The sequence below is a fragment of the Budorcas taxicolor genome, chromosome 5 (genome assembly GCF_023091745.1).
Source record: "Budorcas taxicolor isolate Tak-1 chromosome 5, Takin1.1, whole genome shotgun sequence".
NCBI lineage: Eukaryota > Metazoa > Chordata > Mammalia > Artiodactyla > Bovidae > Budorcas > Budorcas taxicolor.
The window spans coordinates 163,670,958-163,691,669 of NC_068914.1; the positions used below are offsets into that span (position 1 = coordinate 163,670,958).

The 20,712-nt window shown below is 51.2% G+C and overlaps 1 protein-coding gene across 2 annotated transcripts; it reads left to right on the forward strand.

The window, feature by feature from the left end:
* The first annotated feature begins 1,966 nt into the window (after window positions 1-1,966).
* On the forward strand, window positions 1,967-20,352 carry RABL2B (RAB, member of RAS oncogene family like 2B). Of its 2 annotated transcripts, none has more exons than XM_052639826.1 (9): window positions 1,967-2,083; window positions 3,653-3,810; window positions 14,909-14,938; window positions 16,062-16,141; window positions 16,640-16,719; window positions 18,316-18,427; window positions 18,763-18,860; window positions 19,197-19,280; window positions 19,460-20,352. In XM_052639826.1, the coding sequence occupies exons 2-9, from the start codon at window positions 3,704-3,706 to the stop codon at window positions 19,541-19,543; spliced, it is 675 nt and encodes a 224-aa protein (XP_052495786.1). In that variant the 5' UTR covers window positions 1,967-2,083; window positions 3,653-3,703; the 3' UTR covers window positions 19,544-20,352. The 2 variants fall into 2 exon arrangements, with proteins under 2 accessions (XP_052495786.1, XP_052495787.1); XM_052639827.1 differs by having other exon boundaries at window positions 18,766-18,860.
* Window positions 20,353-20,712: the final 360 nt, after the last annotated feature.

The following is a 20,712-nucleotide window of genomic DNA, read 5'->3' on the forward strand; positions in this document are numbered from 1 at the left end:
TTGCTGCAACTAAAGATCCCGTGTGTTGTATCTAAGACCTGATGCAACCAGACAGAGAAATTTTCAGGCTTCCCAGGTGGTGCCAGTGGTAAAGAATCCGTCTACCAATGCAGGAGTTTGATCCCTGGGTCAGGAAGATCCCTTGGAGGAGGGCATGGCAACCCACTCCAATATTCTTGCCTGGAGACTCCCATGGACAGAGGAGCCTGCCAGACTACAGTCCATAGGGGTGCAAAGAGTTGGACACGACTGAAGCAACTTAGCATGCGTGCATACAACAGCAGGCTACAAACTCTATTCAAGTTCCCAAAGACTATAAACCAGGAGACACGGAACGTACAGGGACATAAAGTTGGATGCAAAAATTTCATGGTTTAAAGGTACTGAAATCATACAAAGTCTGTTCGATTATCATTGTGCAATTGTTAGAAATTAATGTCAAAAGATATTTGAAAACAACCCACATATTTTCAAGTGCAGGGTGACATTTACCAAGAGAGATCTTTGACTCAGCCATTGAAAGTCTCAATGAAGTTAAAAGACTGAAAAAACACAGAGAGTGGCCGCAGAGAAGAAAGCAGTTAAATGAGAAACATACACCAAAATGAGAAATCAATGTCAAAGATACTTTAAACACATGTATTTGGAAATTAAATGTGCACTGGTAAATGATGGGTGTAACTAAGATGCCACAACAAGGAAAATTAGAAAATATTTGTAACAGAATAAAAATGAAAAAAGAATTTATCAGAACTTGTTGCATGCAGCTGATGCTACTCAATGCAACGAAATATGATATGGAATCTTGAATAAGATATGAAAACAAATAATGGACATTGGCATGACATTTTGTGAAATTTGGACAAAATATGTACTTTCAGCCCATTAGACTGAGCCGTCCTAGCATCTTTGGTCGGTATGAATGCACTCGGGTTTCTGTCCTTTTGCTATAAAATTGAGACAAATGACTAGATAGAATTGCAACACATTGGGGGGTTATGCTTGGAATGATTGGACTTGAAATAGGCTAGACCAGTGCACATGAGTATGTATAGGCTGATACATGCTGAAGTAGGCATCAACAAATCTCTACAGTATATTTTCGAAAACAAAGATGATACATGTTTTTCTCACTACCTGGTCCAGAATTTGGGTTCTCCAGTTGGCTCTCCTGTGGACTTGATGGTTTATTTCGACCGGATGACAACTAGTGATCTGTATCATTTATTTTGCCCGTTTTATAAGATTGTCGCTTGCATTATCCATTGTACAATCAGTCCTCTATGTATACATATGGATATAGAGATTCTAGGGTTGTTCAGGGATTCCCTGATAACTCAGTTGGTAAAAAGTCCTCCTGCAACGCAGGAGACCCTGTTCTTAACGTCAGGCGCCTACCAGGGGCCAACGCCTGGACCCCGCCCCGCGCCTCAAGCCCCGCCCCGCGCCTCAGGCCCCGCCCCGCGCCTCAGGCCCCGCGCCGCGCCTCAGGCCCCGCGCCGCGCCTCAGGCCCCGCCCCGCGCCTCAAGCCCCGCCCCGCGCCTCAGGCCCCGCCCCGCGCCTCAGGCCCCGCGCCGCGCCTCAGGCCCCGCCCCCGCCTCAGGCCCCGCGCCGCGCCTCAGGCCCCGCCCGCGCCTCAGGCCCCGCCCCGCCTCAGGCCCCGCGCCGCGCCTCAGGCCCCGCCCCGCCTCAGGCCCCGCCCCGCCTCAGGCCCCGCGCCGCGCCTCAGGCCCCGCGCCGCGCCTCAGGCCCCGCCCCCGCCTCAGGCCCCGCCCCCGCCTCAGGCCCCGCCCGCGCCTCAGGCCCACTTCCCTAGACTCCGGACTCCCGCTTTCCAGTCACTCCCCGAGACCTAAAGCCGCCCGGATCCTGGCTCAGTCCCCAGGTGAAGCCCACCCAGACTCTGGCAGTTGGAAACCCCAGACCGGCCTGCTCCGGATGCTCGTTCACCGGCGGTACTCCGGCCCGGCATCGCACGAGCCAGCCTCCCGGGGTCTTTCAGGCCTTCGGCCGGGCAGCCCTCCTGCAGTCCTGGAGCGGTTGCGTAGCAGCTGCCGGGACGCGGGCAGAGCTGGACGCCGAGTGAGGGCCGGTGGGCCTTGGGCTGACTGTCAGGGTCCGACACTGGAGGGAATCCGGGACGGGCGGGTTCCGAGGGCGGCTGGGGGCCCTGAGGGCGGCTGGCCACGGGCCGACAGACCTGCGGCGCCGCTCGTCTCGTCCTCGCTCGGGAACAGCCGAGATGAAACCGCGCGAGTGGCGGCCTCGCCTGTGGGAAGCGCCCCTTCAAGGCCGTCGTCGGGCCCTCAGCTCGGGGGAAAGAACGGGGCAGTGGTTCTGGCAACGGTGGGAGGAGGGAGGCGAAGGGAGCCCATTCTGGCCAAGAGGTTGAGGTGCTCGAAAACTGCTTGAGTGAAAGAGAGCTTATTCAGTGGGTCGCGAGAATATCGACAAGCATTGAAGGTCTTCGACAATCGATTTGGCTGCGTTTGGCTCCAGCTGCAGGGTGGAGGTGGAAGGGGCAGCCCCTTATTATGCTTATTAAGCATCTGCCACTTCCCAGTCCCTGCTCTTGAGGTTGAGGGTGCCTCGGTGAACAAGGCTGACTCCCCTACCTGAGGGGTCCTGTTGGTATTTTCCACCCTTGTGTGCACCTCGGTCGTAGCTCTTGCCACAGTAGAGTTTGACTTCGTGTCTTGTGCAAGATCTGCCCGTATTTAAGGCTGAGCAAGTGTGGGCGCTGCTCTGCCTTGTTGCATCGTTGAGCTCAGAGTGTGGACTGTGGCACATTCTCAGTAATGTTTGTAAAGGTATTAATATATTTGGGCGTGATGACCTGGGGATGGTGGAATCGAGCTAGAGCTTATGTCACACGTCGGTGCTGGCGTTGGTTGTCTGGTGATGTACAGACAGGAATGTGAAGAGTGAGTTTGGGGTGGGCGGGGCTTAGGTTTCACAGGTCATTTTTGCCTGTGTGCAGTAGTTTGCTAGTCAAAACCTGGTAGGCAGCTGCATCCTTGAGTCTGGCACTGAGGGGCATACGGTCTCTGTGGAGATGCAGATTTGGCATCGTCAGCATTTAGGAGATCCTTGAAACTGATAGAGGTTGAAACAACCCTAGAGAAGAGGGCCTGGGAATGCCAGGTTTGGGAAAGGGAGAAACAGCTACCGATTTCAGGAGGATGGAAAGTGGGGTGGAGGTGAGAAGCATGAGGTAGAGGATCCGGAAGAGACGCCTCTGGCTGTGTGGTCTGTCATTTGCGATGATCATTCAGGCCCACACAATGTCTCAGATAGATTATGTGATGCAAGCATTGATTTTTGCTCCTGCTTTACAAGTGAGCAAATGCTTGTACATAAAGCTTAGAAAACTTCCGCATGGTGTTAGAACAGTCTCTCCAGGTGGGAGCGGGAGCTGTGGCCCTGAGCACAGCTGCAGTGAAGAGATGAGGCAGGGGGTCTTGTGGGGACAAGGTCGCAGCGCCGCGCTTCAGCAAGTGCTAGCCAGGGCGGTAGTGAATAGAATAGAAGAGTGTTTCCTGGGGCTGCTCTCTCATCAGCTCATTGTCTCCCCTGTCCAGGAAGAGGAAGGGGATTTGGTTGAGGGGACTTCTCAACTCTTTAACAACAGCCTCTTCTTGATCTTTCCAGTGACAAGATCCCCCTCCCCTGAGCTGATGCCCTTTCTACAGCCAGGAGCCGATGGCTAGGGACAAAGCCAAACCCTGTGAGCTGGACCAGGAGAAATATGATGCTGATGACAATGTGAAAATCATCTGCCTGGGAGACAGCGCTGTGGGCAAGTCCAAGTATGTTGGAGGATTCGGGGAGCAAAGCCAGGCCCAGAACAGATCTGGGTTCTTAGAGGCAGAACCTGTGCCTCGGTGCCTCCAGAGGCACAGAGGAGCATGGCTTCTGTGAGTGTGGTGAGGGAGCCCAGGCAGGGGGGAACAAGGGAGCCTCCCATCAGCAGCTGTGTGTGTCTGGGGAGGAGGCTGGAGAGGGCTGAGTCAGAACTGAGAGAGGTGAGCTTTACCCGTGAGTCCTGGCAGAGACTGCTGGAGCAGTTCAGCTGAGAGCTGGGGTTTTCCTGTATGTAGTGTGGGGGCTGAGAGATTTCAAGGTGCAGACAGTGGGAACGGGGAGAGCAAAGTGTGAGAAGTGTGACTAGCATAGCCAGCAGCAGGCTGAAGAAAGGTGGTGAGGAAAGTTTCTTGAAAGAACTCACGGAGAAGAGTGGATGGAAATGGTGACTGACTGTAATCAGCATAGAGATGGGCTCGCTCGTAGCTCCAGTGCGTCTGTGCAGTGGGGCTCACCCGAGACTCTGAGCGCGGCTCTGCAGTGCAGCAGCCTGTCTCCACGGGGTGAGCCTGTTGGTCGGTGTCTGGGGCTGTGGGGCACACATCCATTTCTGCCCCTGACCAGATACCTTGTTTAGTCTTATATCCCAGGAGCTCCACCTTGTCTTCCACTTTCATCTGTTATTAACATATCCTTGGAATCAGGGAGCTGTGAATAATTCCCTAGGGGCTTTGCTGGTGGGCACACTGGTAATTCAACTTTTCTCAACCTCAACTCTGTTTATTTTAAAAGATGCCTTGGGAAAAGCAAAACAGGAGCTTGTAGCAGGAGTCCTCAACTTAAGCCTTCATCTCAACACCCAGACTTCAGGTGGGAGCAGGGCTGTCACTGTAAAATGCCTAGGATGGAACTCACACTAACAATTTTCTTATCACAGGGCTCTGGCTGGAACTCTCAGTGCTCTGTTCAATAGACGTGGCAAAAGCAAGCATCCTCTTATTTCTCACTTTGAGGTGAAGCTTTTACTGTTTCACAACTGAGTGTGGTGCTGACTCTGGGGTTTTCATCACTTCAGTTCAGTTCAATCACTCAGTCATGTCCGACTTTTTGCGACCCCAGGGACTGCAGCACGCCAGGCTTCCTTGTCCATCACCAACTCCCGGAGCCTGCTCAAACTCATGGCCATTGAGTCGGTGGTGCCATCCAACCATCTCATCCTCTGTCGTTCCCTTCTCCTCCTGCCTTCAATCTTTCTCAGCATCAGGGTCTTTTCCATTGAGTTACTTCTTTACATCAGGTGGCCAAAGTATTGGAGTTTCAGCTTCAGCATCCGTCCTTCCAATGAATATTCAGGACTGATTTCCTTTAGGATGGACTGGTTTGATCTCCTTGCAGTCGAAGGGACTCTCAAGAGTCTTCTCCAACACACAGTTCAAAAGCACCAATTCTTTGGTGTTCAGCCTTCTTTATGTTCCAACTAGCTTTGACCAGATGGACCTTTGTCAGCAAAGTAATGTTTCTCTCGTTTTTAACATGCTGTCTAGATTGGTCATAGCTTTTCTTCCAAGGAGCAAGCATCTTTTAATTTCACGGCTGCAGTCACCATCTGCAGTGATTTGGGAGCCCAAGAAAATAAAGTCTCACTGTTTCCATTGTTTCCCCATCTATTTGCCGTGAAGTGATGGGACCAGATGCCATGATCTTAGTTTTCTGAATGTTGAGCTCTAAGCCAACATTTTCACTTTCCTCTTTCATTTTCATCAAGAGGCTCTTTAGTTCCTCTTCACTTTCTGGCATAAGGGTGTGTTATCTGCAGATCTGGGATTATTGATATTTCTTCAAGCAGTCTTGATTCCAGCTTGGGCTTCATCCAGCTCAGCATTTCGCATGACGTACTCTGCATAGAAGTTAGATAATCAGGGTGACAGTATACAACCTTGACGTACTCCTTTCCCAATTTGGAACCAGTCTGTTGTTCCATGTCTGGTTCTAACTGTTGCTACTTGACCTGCATACAGGTTTCTCAGGAGACAGGTCAGGTGGTCTGGTATTCCCATCTCTTTCAGAATTTTCCACAGTTTGTTGTGATCCACACAGTCAGAGGCTTTGGCATAGTCAATAAAGCAGAAATAGATGTTTTTCTGGAACTCTCTTGCTTTTTCAGTGATCCAATGGACATTGGCAATTTGATCTCTGGTTCCTCTGCCTTTTCTAAATCCAACTTGAACATCTGTAAGTTCACGGTTCACGTACTGCTGAAGCCTGGCTTGGAAAATTTTGAGCATTACTTTGCTAGTGTGTGAGATGAGTGCAACTGTGTGATAGTGTGAACATTTTGGCATTGCCTCTCTTTGGGATTGGAATGAAAACTGACCTTTTCCAGTCCTGTGGCCACTGCTGAGTTTTCCAAATTTGCTGGCATATTGAGTGAAGCACTTTGACAGCATCATCTTTTAGGATTTGAAATATCTCAACTGGATTCCATCACTTCCACTAGCTTTGTTCGTAGTGATGCTTCCTAAGGCCCACTTGACTTCACATTCCAGGACGTCTGGCTCTAGGTGAGTGATCACACCATCGTGGTTATCTGGGTCATGAAGATCTTTTTTGTGTAGTTCTGCTGTGTATTCTTGCCACCTCTTCTTAATATCTTCTGTTAGGTCCGTACCAGTTCTGTACTTTATTGTGCCCATCTTTGCATGAAATGTCCCTGTGGTATCTCTGATTTTCTTGAAGAGATCTCTAGTCTTTCCCTTGGTTTCCTCTATTTCTTTGTATCGATCACTGAGGAAGGCTTTCTTGTCTCTCCTTGCTGCTCTTTAGAACTCTCTATTCAAATGGGCATATCCTTTTCTCCTTTGACTGTAGTTTCTCTTCTTTTCTCAGCTATTTGAAAGGCTTCGTCAGACAACCGTTTGCCTTTTTGCATTTCTTTTTCTTGGGGATGGTCTTGATCAGTGCCTTCTGTATGATGTCATGGACCTCCGGCCATAGTTCTTCAGGCCTCTGTCTATCAGCTCTAATCCCTTGAATCTATTTGTCGCTTCCACTGTATAATTGTAAGGGATTTGATTTAGGTCAGACCTGAATGGTCTAGTGGTTTTCCCTACTTTCTTCAATTTAAGTCTGAATTTGACAATAAGGAGTTCATGATCTGAGCCACAGTCAGCTACTGTATAGAGCTTCTCCATTTTTGGCTGCAAAGAATGTAATCAATCTGATTTCGATATTGACCATCTGGTGATGTCCATGTGTAGAGTCATCTTCTGTGTTTTTGGAAGAGGGTTTTTGCGATGAGCAGTGTGTTTTCTTGGCAAAACTCTGTTAGCCTTTGCCCTGCTTCATTTTGTACTCCAAGGTCAAACTTGCCTGTTCCTCCAGGTATCTCTTGACTTCCTACTTTGGCATTCCAGTCCCCTATGATGAGAAGGACTTCTTTTTTTTGGTGTTAGTTCTAGAAGGACTTGTAGGCCTTCACAGAGCCATTCAGCTTCAGCTTTTTTGGCATTACTGGTTGGGGCATAGACTTGGATTACTGTGATAGTGGTTTGCCTTGGAAGCGAACAGAGATCTTTTTGTTGGTTTTGAGATTGCACCCGAGTACTGCATTTTGGACTCTTTTGTTGACTAAGATGGCTACGCCATTTCTTCTAAGGGATTTTGCCCACAGTAGTAGATATAATGGTCATCTGAATTAAATTCGCCCATTCCAGTCCATTTTAATCCACTGATTCCTAAAATGTCGATGTTCACTCTTGCCATATCCTGTTTGGCCATTTCCAGTTTACCTTGATTCATGGACCTGACGTTCCATGTTTCTATGCAATATTGTTCTTTACAGCATTGGGGTTTTCTTATGTGGCCTTTTATCCTAGAGGTGATTGCCTTCTCTTTCTAGTTGATAGAGTGTTTTCGTCATGAGATGGTGTTTGGTTTTTGTCAGTTGCTTCGTTTGCATTTATTGAGATGCATATGTGGAATTTTCCCTTCATCCTGTTTATATATGTTTGATTAATTTTCTTACGTTGTACCACCTTTATATTCTGAGAATAGATCTCCCTTGGTGATGACGCATAATCCCTTTAATATGATTTGGTCTGCTAGTGGCTTTTTTTGCGCTGTCCTGGGCCTTGGTTGCTGTGCGTGGGCTTTCTCTGGTGCAGCGAGCAGGGGCTGCTCTCTGGCTGAGCTGTGCGGGCTTCTGCTCGCGGTGGCTCGTCTTGTCGCGCAGCGTGGGGTCTAGAGTGCAGTCCCACCGTGGTGCGTGGCTTAGTTGTCCCACAGCACGTGGAATCTTCCCGGACCAGGGATCAAGCCTGCGTTCTCTGCGTGGCAGGTGGATTCTGAACCTTTGGACCACCAGGGAAGTCTGCTGGTGGATTTTGGGGGGATTTTTACAACTAAAGTCACGAGGAATATTGGCCTGTAGTTTTCTTTTCTAATAGTGTCATCTAGTCTTGGAATCAGGGTACCACTGGCCTCATAGAAAGAATTATAAAGTGTTCCCTCCTCAGTTTTGGGGAAAAGTTTGAGAAGAACTGGTGTTTGTTCATGAAACAGTGGGTAGAATTTACTAGGGAGGTAATTCAGTCCTGGACCTTTAGTTACGGGGAGTGTTTGAGTGCTGACGTAATCTCCTTACTTGGTGTAGGTCTACTCAGATTTTCTATTTCATTTTGAACCTGGAAGTTCATGTGGTTCTCGGAATGTGTGCACTTCCTCCAGGTTATCCAGCTTATCGGTATGCAGTAGTTCGTGGTGTTCACCTGCAATCTTTTTGTTTCTGTGAGACTGATGTTACTCTCCCAGCTTTCGGTGCTGATTTTGATCACTTGTGTCCTCTCTCTTTTCTTAGTCTGCCTAAAGGTTTGTTGATGTTGATCTCTTCAAAGAGCTAATTTCCAGTTGCCCTGACGCCCTCTGCTGCCTGTCTGGCCAGTACTCTGCGACTCTCCGCTCTGGTCTCTGTTACCCCTTTCCTTCTGCTAGCTCTGAGCCTAGTTTGGTCTTTCATCTCTATGACCTTGAAATGTACAGTTATGTTGCTGATTTAATTTGCACTCTTTTGTGAATTGTCTGGTTTTCCTTCTGTTTTTCTAGTTGTGTTCCATTTTATTTGTAAAGATAGTTTGTGTAATCTCAGTCTTTCCATTGACATTTTTGTAGCCTAAGCTGAGTTCACTTGAGAAGAATCTGTGTTCCACTGCTGCTAGGTCGAGTATTCTGTGTGTGCAGGTCTGCTTGGTTTACAGTGTAGTTCAAGGCCTCTGCTTCACTGCCCTGTTCATCACTGACAGTGGGGCGTTGGAACCTTAATGTATTATTGTGCAGCTGTTTATGTCTTCCCTTAGTTGTGTCAGTGTTGACTTCATCTGTTTTGGAACAGTTCTGTTGTTCTTTACCTATATGTTTATAACTTTTCTGTTTTCTTGACAGATTGAATTTTTCGTCGCTATATAACGTCCTTCATCCTTGTAACATTTGTCACTTAAAAGTGTGCTTTGTCTGGCTGGAGTATAGCCATCCTAGTTCTCTCTTGAGTACTGTTTGCAGGGAATATCTTTTATCATCCTTTTTTTTCCAGCCTCTTTTTGACCTTGTATCTAAAGCAAGTGTCTTCCAGTTAGCACATACTTGGTACACATTTTCAAAATACACTCTGCCAGTCTCTCACTTTTAATTGGAGAGTTTTATCTATTCCCATTTACAACAACAGTAATTAAAGCTACTACTGATGAAGAAGAGTTACTTCTGCCATCCACCTATTTGCTTTACCTGTCTTCTGCTTTACCTCTCGGTCGCTCCATGACACTTTTCCACGTTGGTTTTTGGTGGGGACTGTTCTAAGTCCCTTTCTTTCATGTGTGATTCTTAAAGTTTTTTGTTAACAGTTACCTTGGAGATTATAATGAATATCTAAAATTTATAACTGTATTTGAATATCAATTTAATTGTAATAGTTTGCAAACACTTTGTCCCTTCCCTTTATATTGTTTTGTCGCATATGACATCTTTATACATTAATTGTTCATTAACATAGATTTATCACTATAATTTTATGTATTTGTCTTCTAAATCATATAGGAGAAAAAAAGAGTTATAAACCGAAAGTATGAGAGTCCTGTTTTTATATTTGCTATGTAGCTACCTTTACTGAAGACCTTTATTTCTTTATAGGGCTTCAAATTACTGTTTAGCCCTTTCATTTCAACCTGGAGAACTCATTGTACTGTCTCTTCTAGGACAGATTTACTGCTTATGAGCCACGTCAGCTTATATTTATCTGGGAGTTGTCCCGATTTTGCTCTCATTCTGGAAGGATAGTTTGCTGTGCATAGAATTCTTTGTTGACAGTTTTTTCCCCCCTCAGGACTTCAGTTATGTTTCCACTGCCTTCTGGTCTCAGTGGCATCTGATGAGAAATTTATTTTATTGACGATCTTGTCTTTCAGTTCCTACAGTTTGCGTGAAATGTGGAGCAGCGTGAGTTTATCCTGCCTGGAGTGTGTTCCACTCCCTAGGTGTGCATATCCATGTCTTGCATCAGGTTCAGGAAGGTTTAGCCGTTATTACTTCAGATACCTTCTCTGCCCCCTCCTGTCCTCTGTCTGTGAGCCTGTCAGGACCCCTCCTGTCCTCTGTGGTGCCTGTCAGGGCCCCTCCTGTCCTCTGTCTGTGACGCCTGTCAGGACCCCTCCTGTCCTCTGTCTGTGAGCCTGTCAGGACCCCTCCTGTCCTCTGTCTGTGAGCCTGTCAGGACCCCTCCTGTCCTCTGTCTGTGAGCCTGTCAGGACCCCTCCTGTCCTCTGTCTGTGAGCCTGTCAGGACCCCTCCTGTCCTCTGTCTGTGAGCCTGTCAGGACCCCTCCTGTCCTCTGTCTGTGAGCCTCTCAGGACCGCCTCCTGTCCTCTGTCTGTGACGCCTGCCAGGACCCCTCCTGTCCTCTGTGTGTGACCCCTGTCAGGACCCCCTCCTGTCCTCTGTCTGTGAGCCTGTCAGGACCCCTCCTGTCCTCTGTCTGTGAGCCTGTCAGGACCCCTCCTGTCCTCTGTGGTGCCTGTCAGGACCCCTCCTGTCCTCTGTCTGTGAGCCTGTCAGGACCCCTCCTGTCCTCTGTGTGTGACGCCTGTCAGGACCCCCTCCTGTCCTCTGTCTGTGAGGCCTGTCAGGACCCCTCCTGTCCTCTGTGATGCCTGTCAGGACCCCCTCCTGTCCTCTGTCTATGATGCCTGTCAGGACCCCTCCTGTCCTCTGTGTGTGATGCCTGTCAGGACCCCTCCTGTCCTCTTATCTGTGACGCCTCTCAGGACCCCTCCTGTCCTCTGTGATGCCTCTCAGGACCGCCTCCTGTCCTCTGTCTGTGATGCCTGTCAGGACCCCTCCTCTCCTCTGTGTGTGATGCCTGTCAGGACCCCTCCTGTCCTCTATCTGTGGCGCCTGTCAGGACCCCTCCTGTCCTCTTATCTGTGACGCCTCTCAGGACCCCTCCTGTCCTCTTATCTGTGACGCCTCTCAGGACCCCTCCTGTCCTCTGTGATGCCTGTCAGGACCGCCTCCTGTCCTCTGTCTGTGATCCCTGTCAGGACCCCTCCTGTCCTCTATCTGTGGCGCCTGTCAGGACCCCCTCCTGTCCTCTTATCTTTGACGCCTGTCAGGACCCCTCCTGTCCTCTGTGATGCCTGTCAGGACCCCCTCCTGTCCTCTATCTGTGACGCCTGTCAGGCCCCCTCCTGTCCTCTGTCTGTGACGCCTGTCAGGCCCCCTCCTGTCCTCTGTGATGCCTCTCAGGACCGCCGCCTCCTCTGTCTGTGACGCCTGTCAGGACCCCCTCCTGTCCTCTGTGATGCCTGTCAGGACCCCCTCCTGTCCTCTGTGACGCCTGTCAGGACCCCTTCCTGTCCTCTGTGGTGCCTGTCAGGCCCCCTCCTGTCCTCTGTCTGTGACGCCTGTCAGGGTGACTCATGATGCCTCGCGATCCTTAGGCACTGATCATCTTCACTTGCTTTCTTTCTGCTTCTCACACTCGATGATTTTCGTTGCCTTTCCTTCAAGTTTGCTGAAGATGAACTGTTTTTTGCCTTCTCAAGTGCTGCTGAAACCCGCTAGTGAGTTTTTCACCTAAATTATTGTACCCTTCAGTTCCAGGATATCGGTTTCTTTTCGTATTTCCTGTCTCTTTATTGATACTCTCATTCTGTTCATGTGTTGCTTTCCAGTTTCCTTCAGCTCTTTGTTCATGGCTTCCCTTAGCTTTTCGAGCATATTTAAGATGATTGCTCTAACAGCTTTGACTAGTCGAGTATCTGGACTCTTCAGGTGTTATTTCTGTCAAATCTTCTTTACCATGGGCATAGGCCATGCCTTCCTGTTTGTACGCTCTGTGATCTTCCGGTTTAGAATTAGGCATTCTGAGTATTTTACCGTGGTGACTGTGTGTGTGTCAGTCACTCAGTCGTGTCCAACTCTTTGCAGCCCCATGGACTGTAGCCCTCCAGGCTCTTCTGTCTGTGCGGTTCTCCAGGCAAGAATACTGGAGTGGGTTGCCATTCCCTTCTCCAGTGGCGACTTTGGAACTCAGATATTCGCATTCCTTGGGTATGGCTGGTTTCTGCTTGTTTAGGGTTCAAGTGTCTGCTTGTAGCTTTTCCATACTTTTTACAAAGTGTTTATTCCTTCTTGTGTGTGGTCATTGATATTTCTATTCCATTATCTGTGCTCAGACAGTGACCTGATAAAAATTTCCTTAAATATTTGGCTCCAAAATTGAAAAGAAAAAACGGGATAGTCCTATGCTGTTAAATTTCCAGTACTTGCAGGGGAAGCCTCTGAAGCCTGAGAGAGCTCAGGTCTGGCTCCTTGGGGATCTGCCAGCTTAAGACAGCACGCGCGGCAGGCTTTCTGAGGACAGAGCCCCCACTGCCAGCCGGACGCGTGGCGCACTGGGCACTGCACGCCTGGGCGGGCCTGTGCTGTGCGCAGCTGCTGCTGGTCTGTGCGTGCCGTTCTTCTGCACGAGGCCAGCCCTCGCCTTGCATCTAGCGCGCTCCTGGCTATTGAGTCCAGTCGGGTTCCAGAGCTCTGAGATGGTTGGTTCCGGCTGTTGTTTCCAGTTTCCAGTTGAGGGAGTGACCCCTTGAACTTCCTGCCGCCCCACTTTGTGTAGTGTCCTCAAGGTTCACGTCTCCGTGCACAGGCGTTCAGCTGCCCCCGCAGCATCTACTGCTGAGGCGCCCTCTGTGCTTGCGTGTGCTCAGGCGCCCAGTCACGCCCGACTCTGCAGCTCCAGGGACTGTAGCTCACCAGGGTCCTCTGTCCATGGAGTTACCCAGACGGGAATGCTGGAGTGTGCTGCCATTTCCTTCTCCAAAAACAATCCTTTGCCCCACCGAATTGCAGTAATGCTTTTGTTCTAAATCCATTGACCATAGACATGGCCATACATATTTTAAGAGTGTGTTTATTGTCTGTCTGTCCTCCCTACTAGAATGTAAGTTTCACAGAGACAGGAATTTTCATCTGTTTTGTTCAGCGTTGTATCCTGGTGCTAGCCTAGCATCCAGCGTATGGCAGGCACTCAGGAATTTTTTTTTTTACTTTTTTGTACTAAACTGTATCTGTCTGTTCTGTTGAAGAGGAGTTATGAAAAACTATCATTTTTATGATATTAGATACAGTACTGCAGTGAATATTTTACGCCTATCATCTTGGGCACAAATTCTATTACAGCTGGGGTGAAACTGCCCAGTTTTAGCATTAGCTCAAATTTTGAGTTATCCCATTTTCTCTCCAAAGTAGTGTGGTAGATTCTCACTCCTGCAGCACAGTATAGGAATTTCTGCTGCTTCACGAAATCCCCAACTTTGTGGCTGTCATGTGACTTTTCCAGGTTTGTTACTCTTAACGGACGAGTGTGCGACTTCACTGTCTTTAATTTGCATAAAATCATTAGAAGATCGGGCGCCTTTTCATGTGTCTGTCAGCTGCTCATCTGAATTGCCTGTTCATAGGCTTAGAGCCAGGTGTAAGTGTGTCCTCTTACGCATCAGAGCTGTTCATGATTGCTGTGTACCGATTCTCTATCAGTGATTGGCACTGCACGTGTCTCTCCCAGTCTGTGAGGGGATTTGTTTCTTTGTTTGTTTTTTCTTTACCTTTTCATTCTGAAAGAACAGATTCACAGGACGTTGCAAAGAGAACCCAGAGAGGGCCTGTGTGTCCCTCACCTGCCGTCCCGAGAGAGGGCCTGTGTGTCCCTCACCCGCCGTCCCCGGACAGGGCCTGTGTGTCCCTCACCTGCCGTCCCCGGACAGGGCCTTTGTGTCCCTCACCTGCCGTCCCGAGAGAGGGCCTGTGTGTCCCTCACCCGCCGTCCCCGAGAGAGGGCCTGTGTGTCCCTCACCTGCCGTCCCCATTGGTTAGCTCTTACATAACCAGAGTACAAGGCCAAGTGCAGGAAATCAGCTCTCGCCCGATGCCTGTGTATAATTCTGTGTCATTTCATCACGTGTAGATCTGTGTAGCATCACTGGAGTCGAGATACCCAGCTATCCCAGCACAGTGGAGGCCGCGGTCCTGCTGCGCGTTTGCACCGCGCCCACCCCACTTCACCCTCTACCAGCCCCGCCCTGCCTCCGCTAACATACGCCATCTCTGTAGTGACGTCATCTTGGCAACATTGTATAAAAGGAGTTATATGACATGTGGCCTTTTTCACTCGGCGTAATACCCTTATGATTCGTTTAAATTGTTGGGTAGATCAGTAATTTGCTCCTTTTTATTGCCAAGTGGTAGTCCCTGTTGTAGATGTACCACAGTTTGTTTATTCCCTAAAAGGAGTAAACTGGGGTCCCTGCTCACAGGAAAAGCACCTGTGGGTGCTGGTCAGTGTTACAGCCAAAGGGTGTCAAGAACTGAGCCCGAGTCAGGAAGAGGGTGGATGGGTGGTCCCTGGGCATTGTCCTTGACAGGGAGCTTGTCGAGGAAGGAACTGGGGGGAGCCACAGCTGGCTTCCAAGCGTCCCGCCCCTGGGTGGTGCAGCAGCGTGAGGAGGAGGCAGGAGCGCCAAGGGATGCGGCTGACCACCTTGCACGTTCTCCCTACAGACTCATGGAGAGGTTCCTCATGGATGGATTGTATCCTTCAAGTTTGAAATGCTCCTTGTGGCCCTTTCCGGTCCCATGCCAACTCAGCCCCCCTGCGCCCCTGCCCCTGCTTTGTTCTAGGGGTCCAGGGAGGGACAGGTGAGCAAGTGCAGAAGGTTCATTCATGCTGGTCTCTCACCAGCTGACCTACATGGCGTGCTGCAGTCTATTCTGAAGTTTACTCACATCTGGGTTTGCTTTATATTAGGAAGGCAGTGGAATGGCTAACCGTACCTCGTCCGATGCCTGGACTGACACCCCACCTCCTCCTCAGTAGCTCTGGCAGTGGCTAAGTCACTTAACATCTCTGACCTCAGAGCTTGAGCTCTCTACAATTTAAAAATTCTCTGGTGTGAATCAACTTTCTGAAGAAGGATCTGCCAGCCCACCCTCCTTTCCTGAACTGTCGTTATTATGCAAGTTTGGAATGAGACAACTGAGATGATTTGTAAAAATCTTCCCAAGTGAGTCCACTGAGAACTATGGGTAAGAAGAGCCCTGGGCCTCAGCCTCCCAGGGCAGAGTCTGAGTATATCTCACTTCACCTTCTCCTCAGTTCTATGCACTCACCCACCTGTGTTGTCCCAACTCTGACAGTTAAACCACACAGCTTCTTGCAACTTGAGAACCTCGCATTCCCCATGCTTTTTGATAGGGCTTCATACACAAACAGCAGTTCATAAGCGGCTTGTCAGTTAGCTGCCTGGCCTGAGGAGGAGGCTGGTTTTCCCTGGAACTGTTACGTTGCTTCTTATGGCTGGGTTTGCTCTCTGCCTGCAAGAGCCCCATCCATAAAGAGCTGGGGCATCCACAGTGGCATTTGCAACTACGGATGCCGCTTCGGACAGCTGCTCTGTAAGAGCCCATTCCGTGCACTCCCTTGTTCTCAGGTGGCCAGGACACAACCCCAGCCTCCCCTGCCCCTCACTTTTCATGAGGATTGTGCCCGTGGTGTGTGAGGTTCAGGTTGGCCCTCTGTCTGCAACACTCATTCAGTTTAAAATCTGAATAACTTTCTAAAAAAGGAGAGGGAGCCTCCATTCCGTCACGCCAGCAACCGCCCCCAGCACCTTTCTTATGTCTCCTTTTATTGTCTTCCTTAACCTAAACGCAGTCAGCCCCAGCAGCTGTCCACATACGCCCTGACCCTGTACAAGCACACGGCCACGGTGGACGGCAAGACCGTCCTTGTGGGTGAGAGCGCAACGCTGAGCCGCAGCGGCTCCCAGGAGGGAGGGCGGGAGGCGGAGGCCCCAGGCTCAGAGGAGGGGCGCTCGGCGCGAGGGGAGGCGGAAAGCAGCCCACGGGGCTCTGCGCCGGTGCTCTTCAGTCAGGAGGATGACAGGTGTTGCCGAGTGTCGCCTTCCACGGGGGTCTGCCTTCCGGCGGGGCTACAGCCTCCCCCTTGGCCGGGCCACGCGCCCGCCTCTGGGGTGGGCGCTCCTGGGAACTGGGCCTAGTTTCGCCGTGGAGGGCCCTGGTCTTACTGGGCGGGGGAGGGCGGGCGCCGAGCCCGCCCCTCGTGGGGTCTCCTGTCTGCGTCCTCCTGCCTCCTGCCCGCGTCTCCCTCGGCCGCCCCGCCCGCACGCCCTGAGCGGAGCGCTGGCCTGCCCTCCCCGCCGCTGCGGAGGCCGCGCCCGGGCTCTGCGCGCCCCCGCCCCGCGGGCAGTCAGCGCTGTGCTCCTGTTGCAGACTTCTGGGACACGGCAGGCCAGGAGCGGTTCCAGAGCATGCACGCCTCCTACTACCACAAGGCCCACGCCTGCATCCTGGTAGGCGGCCTGCTGGGAGGCGGGGCTCGGGCAGGCCTGGCCTGAGGGGAAGCGGGGACGGCCTGAGCCCCCCTCCCCAGGGCTGGGTGCCGGGGGAAGGGTCAGGGCGGGCTTCGGACCGCAGAGGCTCTGGGTGAGAGCCTGCCTGGGCCAGCGTCTCGTCTGCGGTGAGGGCGAAGGGGGTGTGTGGAGCGACCCTTCCACCAGGAGGAGCAGGTTCAGGGCGTCATCAGGTTCCTGCCGGGCTACAGTCCATGGGGTGGCCGAGGAGTCAGACATGATTTGCTGACTAAACAGCGACGCCCTGTGCAGGGACAGAACGGAAGGAGCAGGCGAGGGTGGGGCAGACGGGGCCGGCCGGGGCCGGCAGGCGTGGGCTCTTGCCCGAGACACGCGTCTCTCAGCCCCTGGGGCCCGCTTCCGGCCTGCCTGCCTGCCTGTGTCTGCCCGTGCCTCTCACAGCCCCAGCCTGCTGGAGGGGCCTTGGCCACGTGGGACCTGATCGCCCCAGAGGGAGGTGGGGTTCTGCCCGCCGCTCTGAAGCAGCGAAGGCTGTGCTGCTCGGCGTAACCAGCGCCTCCTCAGCTCAAAACAAGGAAAGGAAGCTCAGGAAACCAGACCTGGGCAAAAGGTCTGAGGGTGCTCATGGCAGGAGTGAGGCGGATCCCAGGGTTTCACTACAAGCGTATTGTAGAAGGCGTCTTTTTTGGGAATCCAAGAAAACATGATCTTTGTTGAAGTTGGGCCTGGGGGTACCACACAGGAGCCTCTCAGCAGGGCTGCTGCTGCCTCAGGCGGCCAGCTGCTGTCTGGAGCCCGCCGCCGTGCAGGGGGCGCCCGGCCCCAGGCGTGGCTGCTCCCGCGAAGGGCTGTGTCAGCTGGAAGTAAGACTTGCCACTCCAGCAGGGTACAGGGCTGTCCTTCTCAACCCGTGGTTGTGCTGGGGCAGTTTGGACCTGCTAGTCTGTTCTGAGAGATGGCTTGGCGGCAGGCAGCTGACCTTTTGGGGAGTTCCTCTGAGGAGCCGGCAGGATCCTTGTAGCGGCCACTTGAAGCATCTTAGGACTTCTGGCCTCCTCGCCCTTAGAGCTAGTCAGTGTTCATGCTTCTTGCTGATATTTTTAAATAGGTAAACAGTATAAATTATAAACAGTTCATAAAATGATTAGCTGTAAAATAATAAAACTTTATAAAAGTTTAAAATATAAAATTAAAAGTTTATAATTAAAGGTAAAACAACTGAAAGGGTATTCTACAAACATTTAAGATTATCATAAAAGAGCTTTTAAAAAATGGATAGGCAGTGATTAGACTAAGAAAAAAACAACAAACTTTCGATGTTCACAGACTTATCAATGGTACAATAAGTAAAATGATACTCTTTGGTTGAAATAGGTAAATTAGGCGACAAGCTGAAGGTTCTGGAGGGATTCTCTGAGAAGTGTGGGTAACGCTTGTGGTTAGAGCGGCCACATTCAGAATGGTCTGTGGTCTGAGTTCCCAAGCCTGTGTTTGCTGGCTTGTGTGTGTGTCAGCTGGGGGGATGTGCAGAGACACCGATGCACCTGGGCTGACTTCCTTCCTCTGCTGGTTCAGGTGTTTGATGTGCAGAGGAAAATCACGTACAGGAATCTCAGCACCTGGTATACAGAGCTGCGGGAGTTCAGGCCGGAGATCCCATGCATTGTGGTGGCCAATAAAATCGATGGTGAGGCCACCCCTACACCTGGGTGCCAGCAATTCATGGGGGAGTCCACCATCACACGTTTCGTCCTCCTTTCCTGGGCCCTCAAACCACCAGTAGATCTGTTCCTCCCAAAATAGATCCCTTGGCGGCCTGCCATCACTCCCCTTCCAGTAATATCCACGTGAGCCAACCTGCCTCCTTGAGACACAGATCCCAGTTGAATGAGCTCTTTATATGGCGTGTCTGCTGACTGTCCCTGCTTGTCCCACTTCCTGGAATGGGGACCTCCAGTGACCTACCCTTCCAAACTCCTTTTCCCTTGGTAGACAGGCCAATGTCCTATCTTCTCTCTACAGCAGACAGGAAGGTGACCCAAAAAAGTTTCAGTTTTGCCAAGAAGTTCTCCTTGCCCCTGTACTTCGTCTCGGCTGCTGACGGCACCAACGTTGTGAAGGTAATGGGAGGCTGCAGGGACAGTGTGCGGAGGTGGGAGGCCTGGCGTTTCCGGGGATGTGCTGGGGAGAAGGGCTGGCTTCAGGGCTGTAGGCGAGGATGGCATTGCTGGGGGCCCTGGAAGCGACAGGAAGGGGTCGTCGTGAGTGTCGACAGAAGGGGAGGTTGGTGAAGAAAAGGCGTATTGACCAGCGTGGGGTCAGGGGACGGGGAAAAGGTGCTGGCTTCAGGGTGGAGTATTGTGTGGACGCCTGATGACGTTGGGCCAGTGGGCGCAGGGCGGGCAGAGCCCCGGCCAGTGGCGCCCACAGCCCCATTTCCCCTCCCACCACCCCAGCTCTTCAGTGATGCAATTCGACTAGCCGTGTCTTACAAACAGAACTCCCGGGACTTCATGGACGAGGTTTTGCAGGAGCTGGAGGTAGGTCCGGCACAAATGTCAGGTGGCTTCAAGAGAACAGCTTCTCCCTGTAGGGTTGCAGAGCTAGCCCCGCAGACCCGGCTTGGCAAGCAGCACATTCTCGCGGGCATGGCCCCGGAGGTGTCAGAGCCTCACCTGGGCACACGCAAGGCCAGACCTCACCTGCTGCTTGTTCACAGAACATCGACTTGAAGCGGGAGGAGGAGGAGGAGATGCCGGACAAAGAGCAGCCGGGCCGCCACCAGAGCCCGACTCCCTCGTGACCACAGGGGCCTTCTCCACGGCCCACCTCCCCTGGCAGTGCTTCAGCTCTCCGGGGAGGCACTCTCCCAGGCCTTCCCTGCTGCACCACCTACAAACCCAGCTGTCCCATTTGCAGCCCCAACCCTGACTTCCGTGGCCCGGGAAAGCTGACCCTTCAGTACTTGCCACTAACAGGCGTAAGGCCCATAGCAGACCCTGAAGCCCAAGGAGGGACGGACCCTCCAGGGCATGGGACAGTAAAGAGAATCGGAATATTCTCTGTGTGTCTCATCAAGGATATTTAGGGGTCTTCCCCCGCCCGCTGCCCAAGAGCTGATGTCAGGGCCTCTTCATTGCATTTCCACCAAGAGGAGGATTTCTAATTCCTGACTTTTCTCCTCTTTAGGCTCCCAACTAAGCCGGTCATCTTAAGAATGATTTTGAGCAGAGAGCTGTTCTGTAAGTTTTTCTAGAGCTCTCCTGGGTGCGGCCAGCACTGTGATGAACAGCGAGGCCGAGGTCACAGGCCCAGGTTTGCTGTTAGCATCAAGTGACAGCAGGTGGCTGGCTTGGCCGCAGACTGGCCCGCAGGCATCGCTGCTGTGAGCACCAGGGGCCAATGCAGCCACACGCAGGGCGTGCGGGGCAGGCGAGGGGCTTTAGGGAGCTTCTTTTAAACCCATGTTTCAACATAGGCTTGTCGCCATTTTTCTGAGGACTGATGTGGAGCCTCCTTGGGTGGCGAGGGCTGCTGAGAGCCGTCCTGCCGCCTTTTCCATTTATCTCCAGGACTTGTCGCTCACTAGAATGCTTTTATGATCATCTTGTACATCATTTCCATTAAAAAATTTTTTTTACAATAAAGATTGAATTACATAAACACTGAGTCGATCGCCTGCTTTGTGGGGGTGGATTTTTTTTAAGCAAAAAGTCACAGAAGAATGGGTGGACCAACAGCCGCGTTAACGGAGAGACAGCTGCGACTGTCGAGCAGGGGCTCTTAACGTCACAGATCATTTCAGTGGAATTTAGGGTTTAAAAGAATGGGTGTTTGTTTGGGAATCAAGAACAAACGTTTTTACCCTTTAAATTATTGATGCTTACAGTTTCAACTTAAGAAATGTAAACTGAATTCAGCGTCACCCTGCTGAGATGGGCTTTTAAAAACAAGAACAACAACAAAAAACCT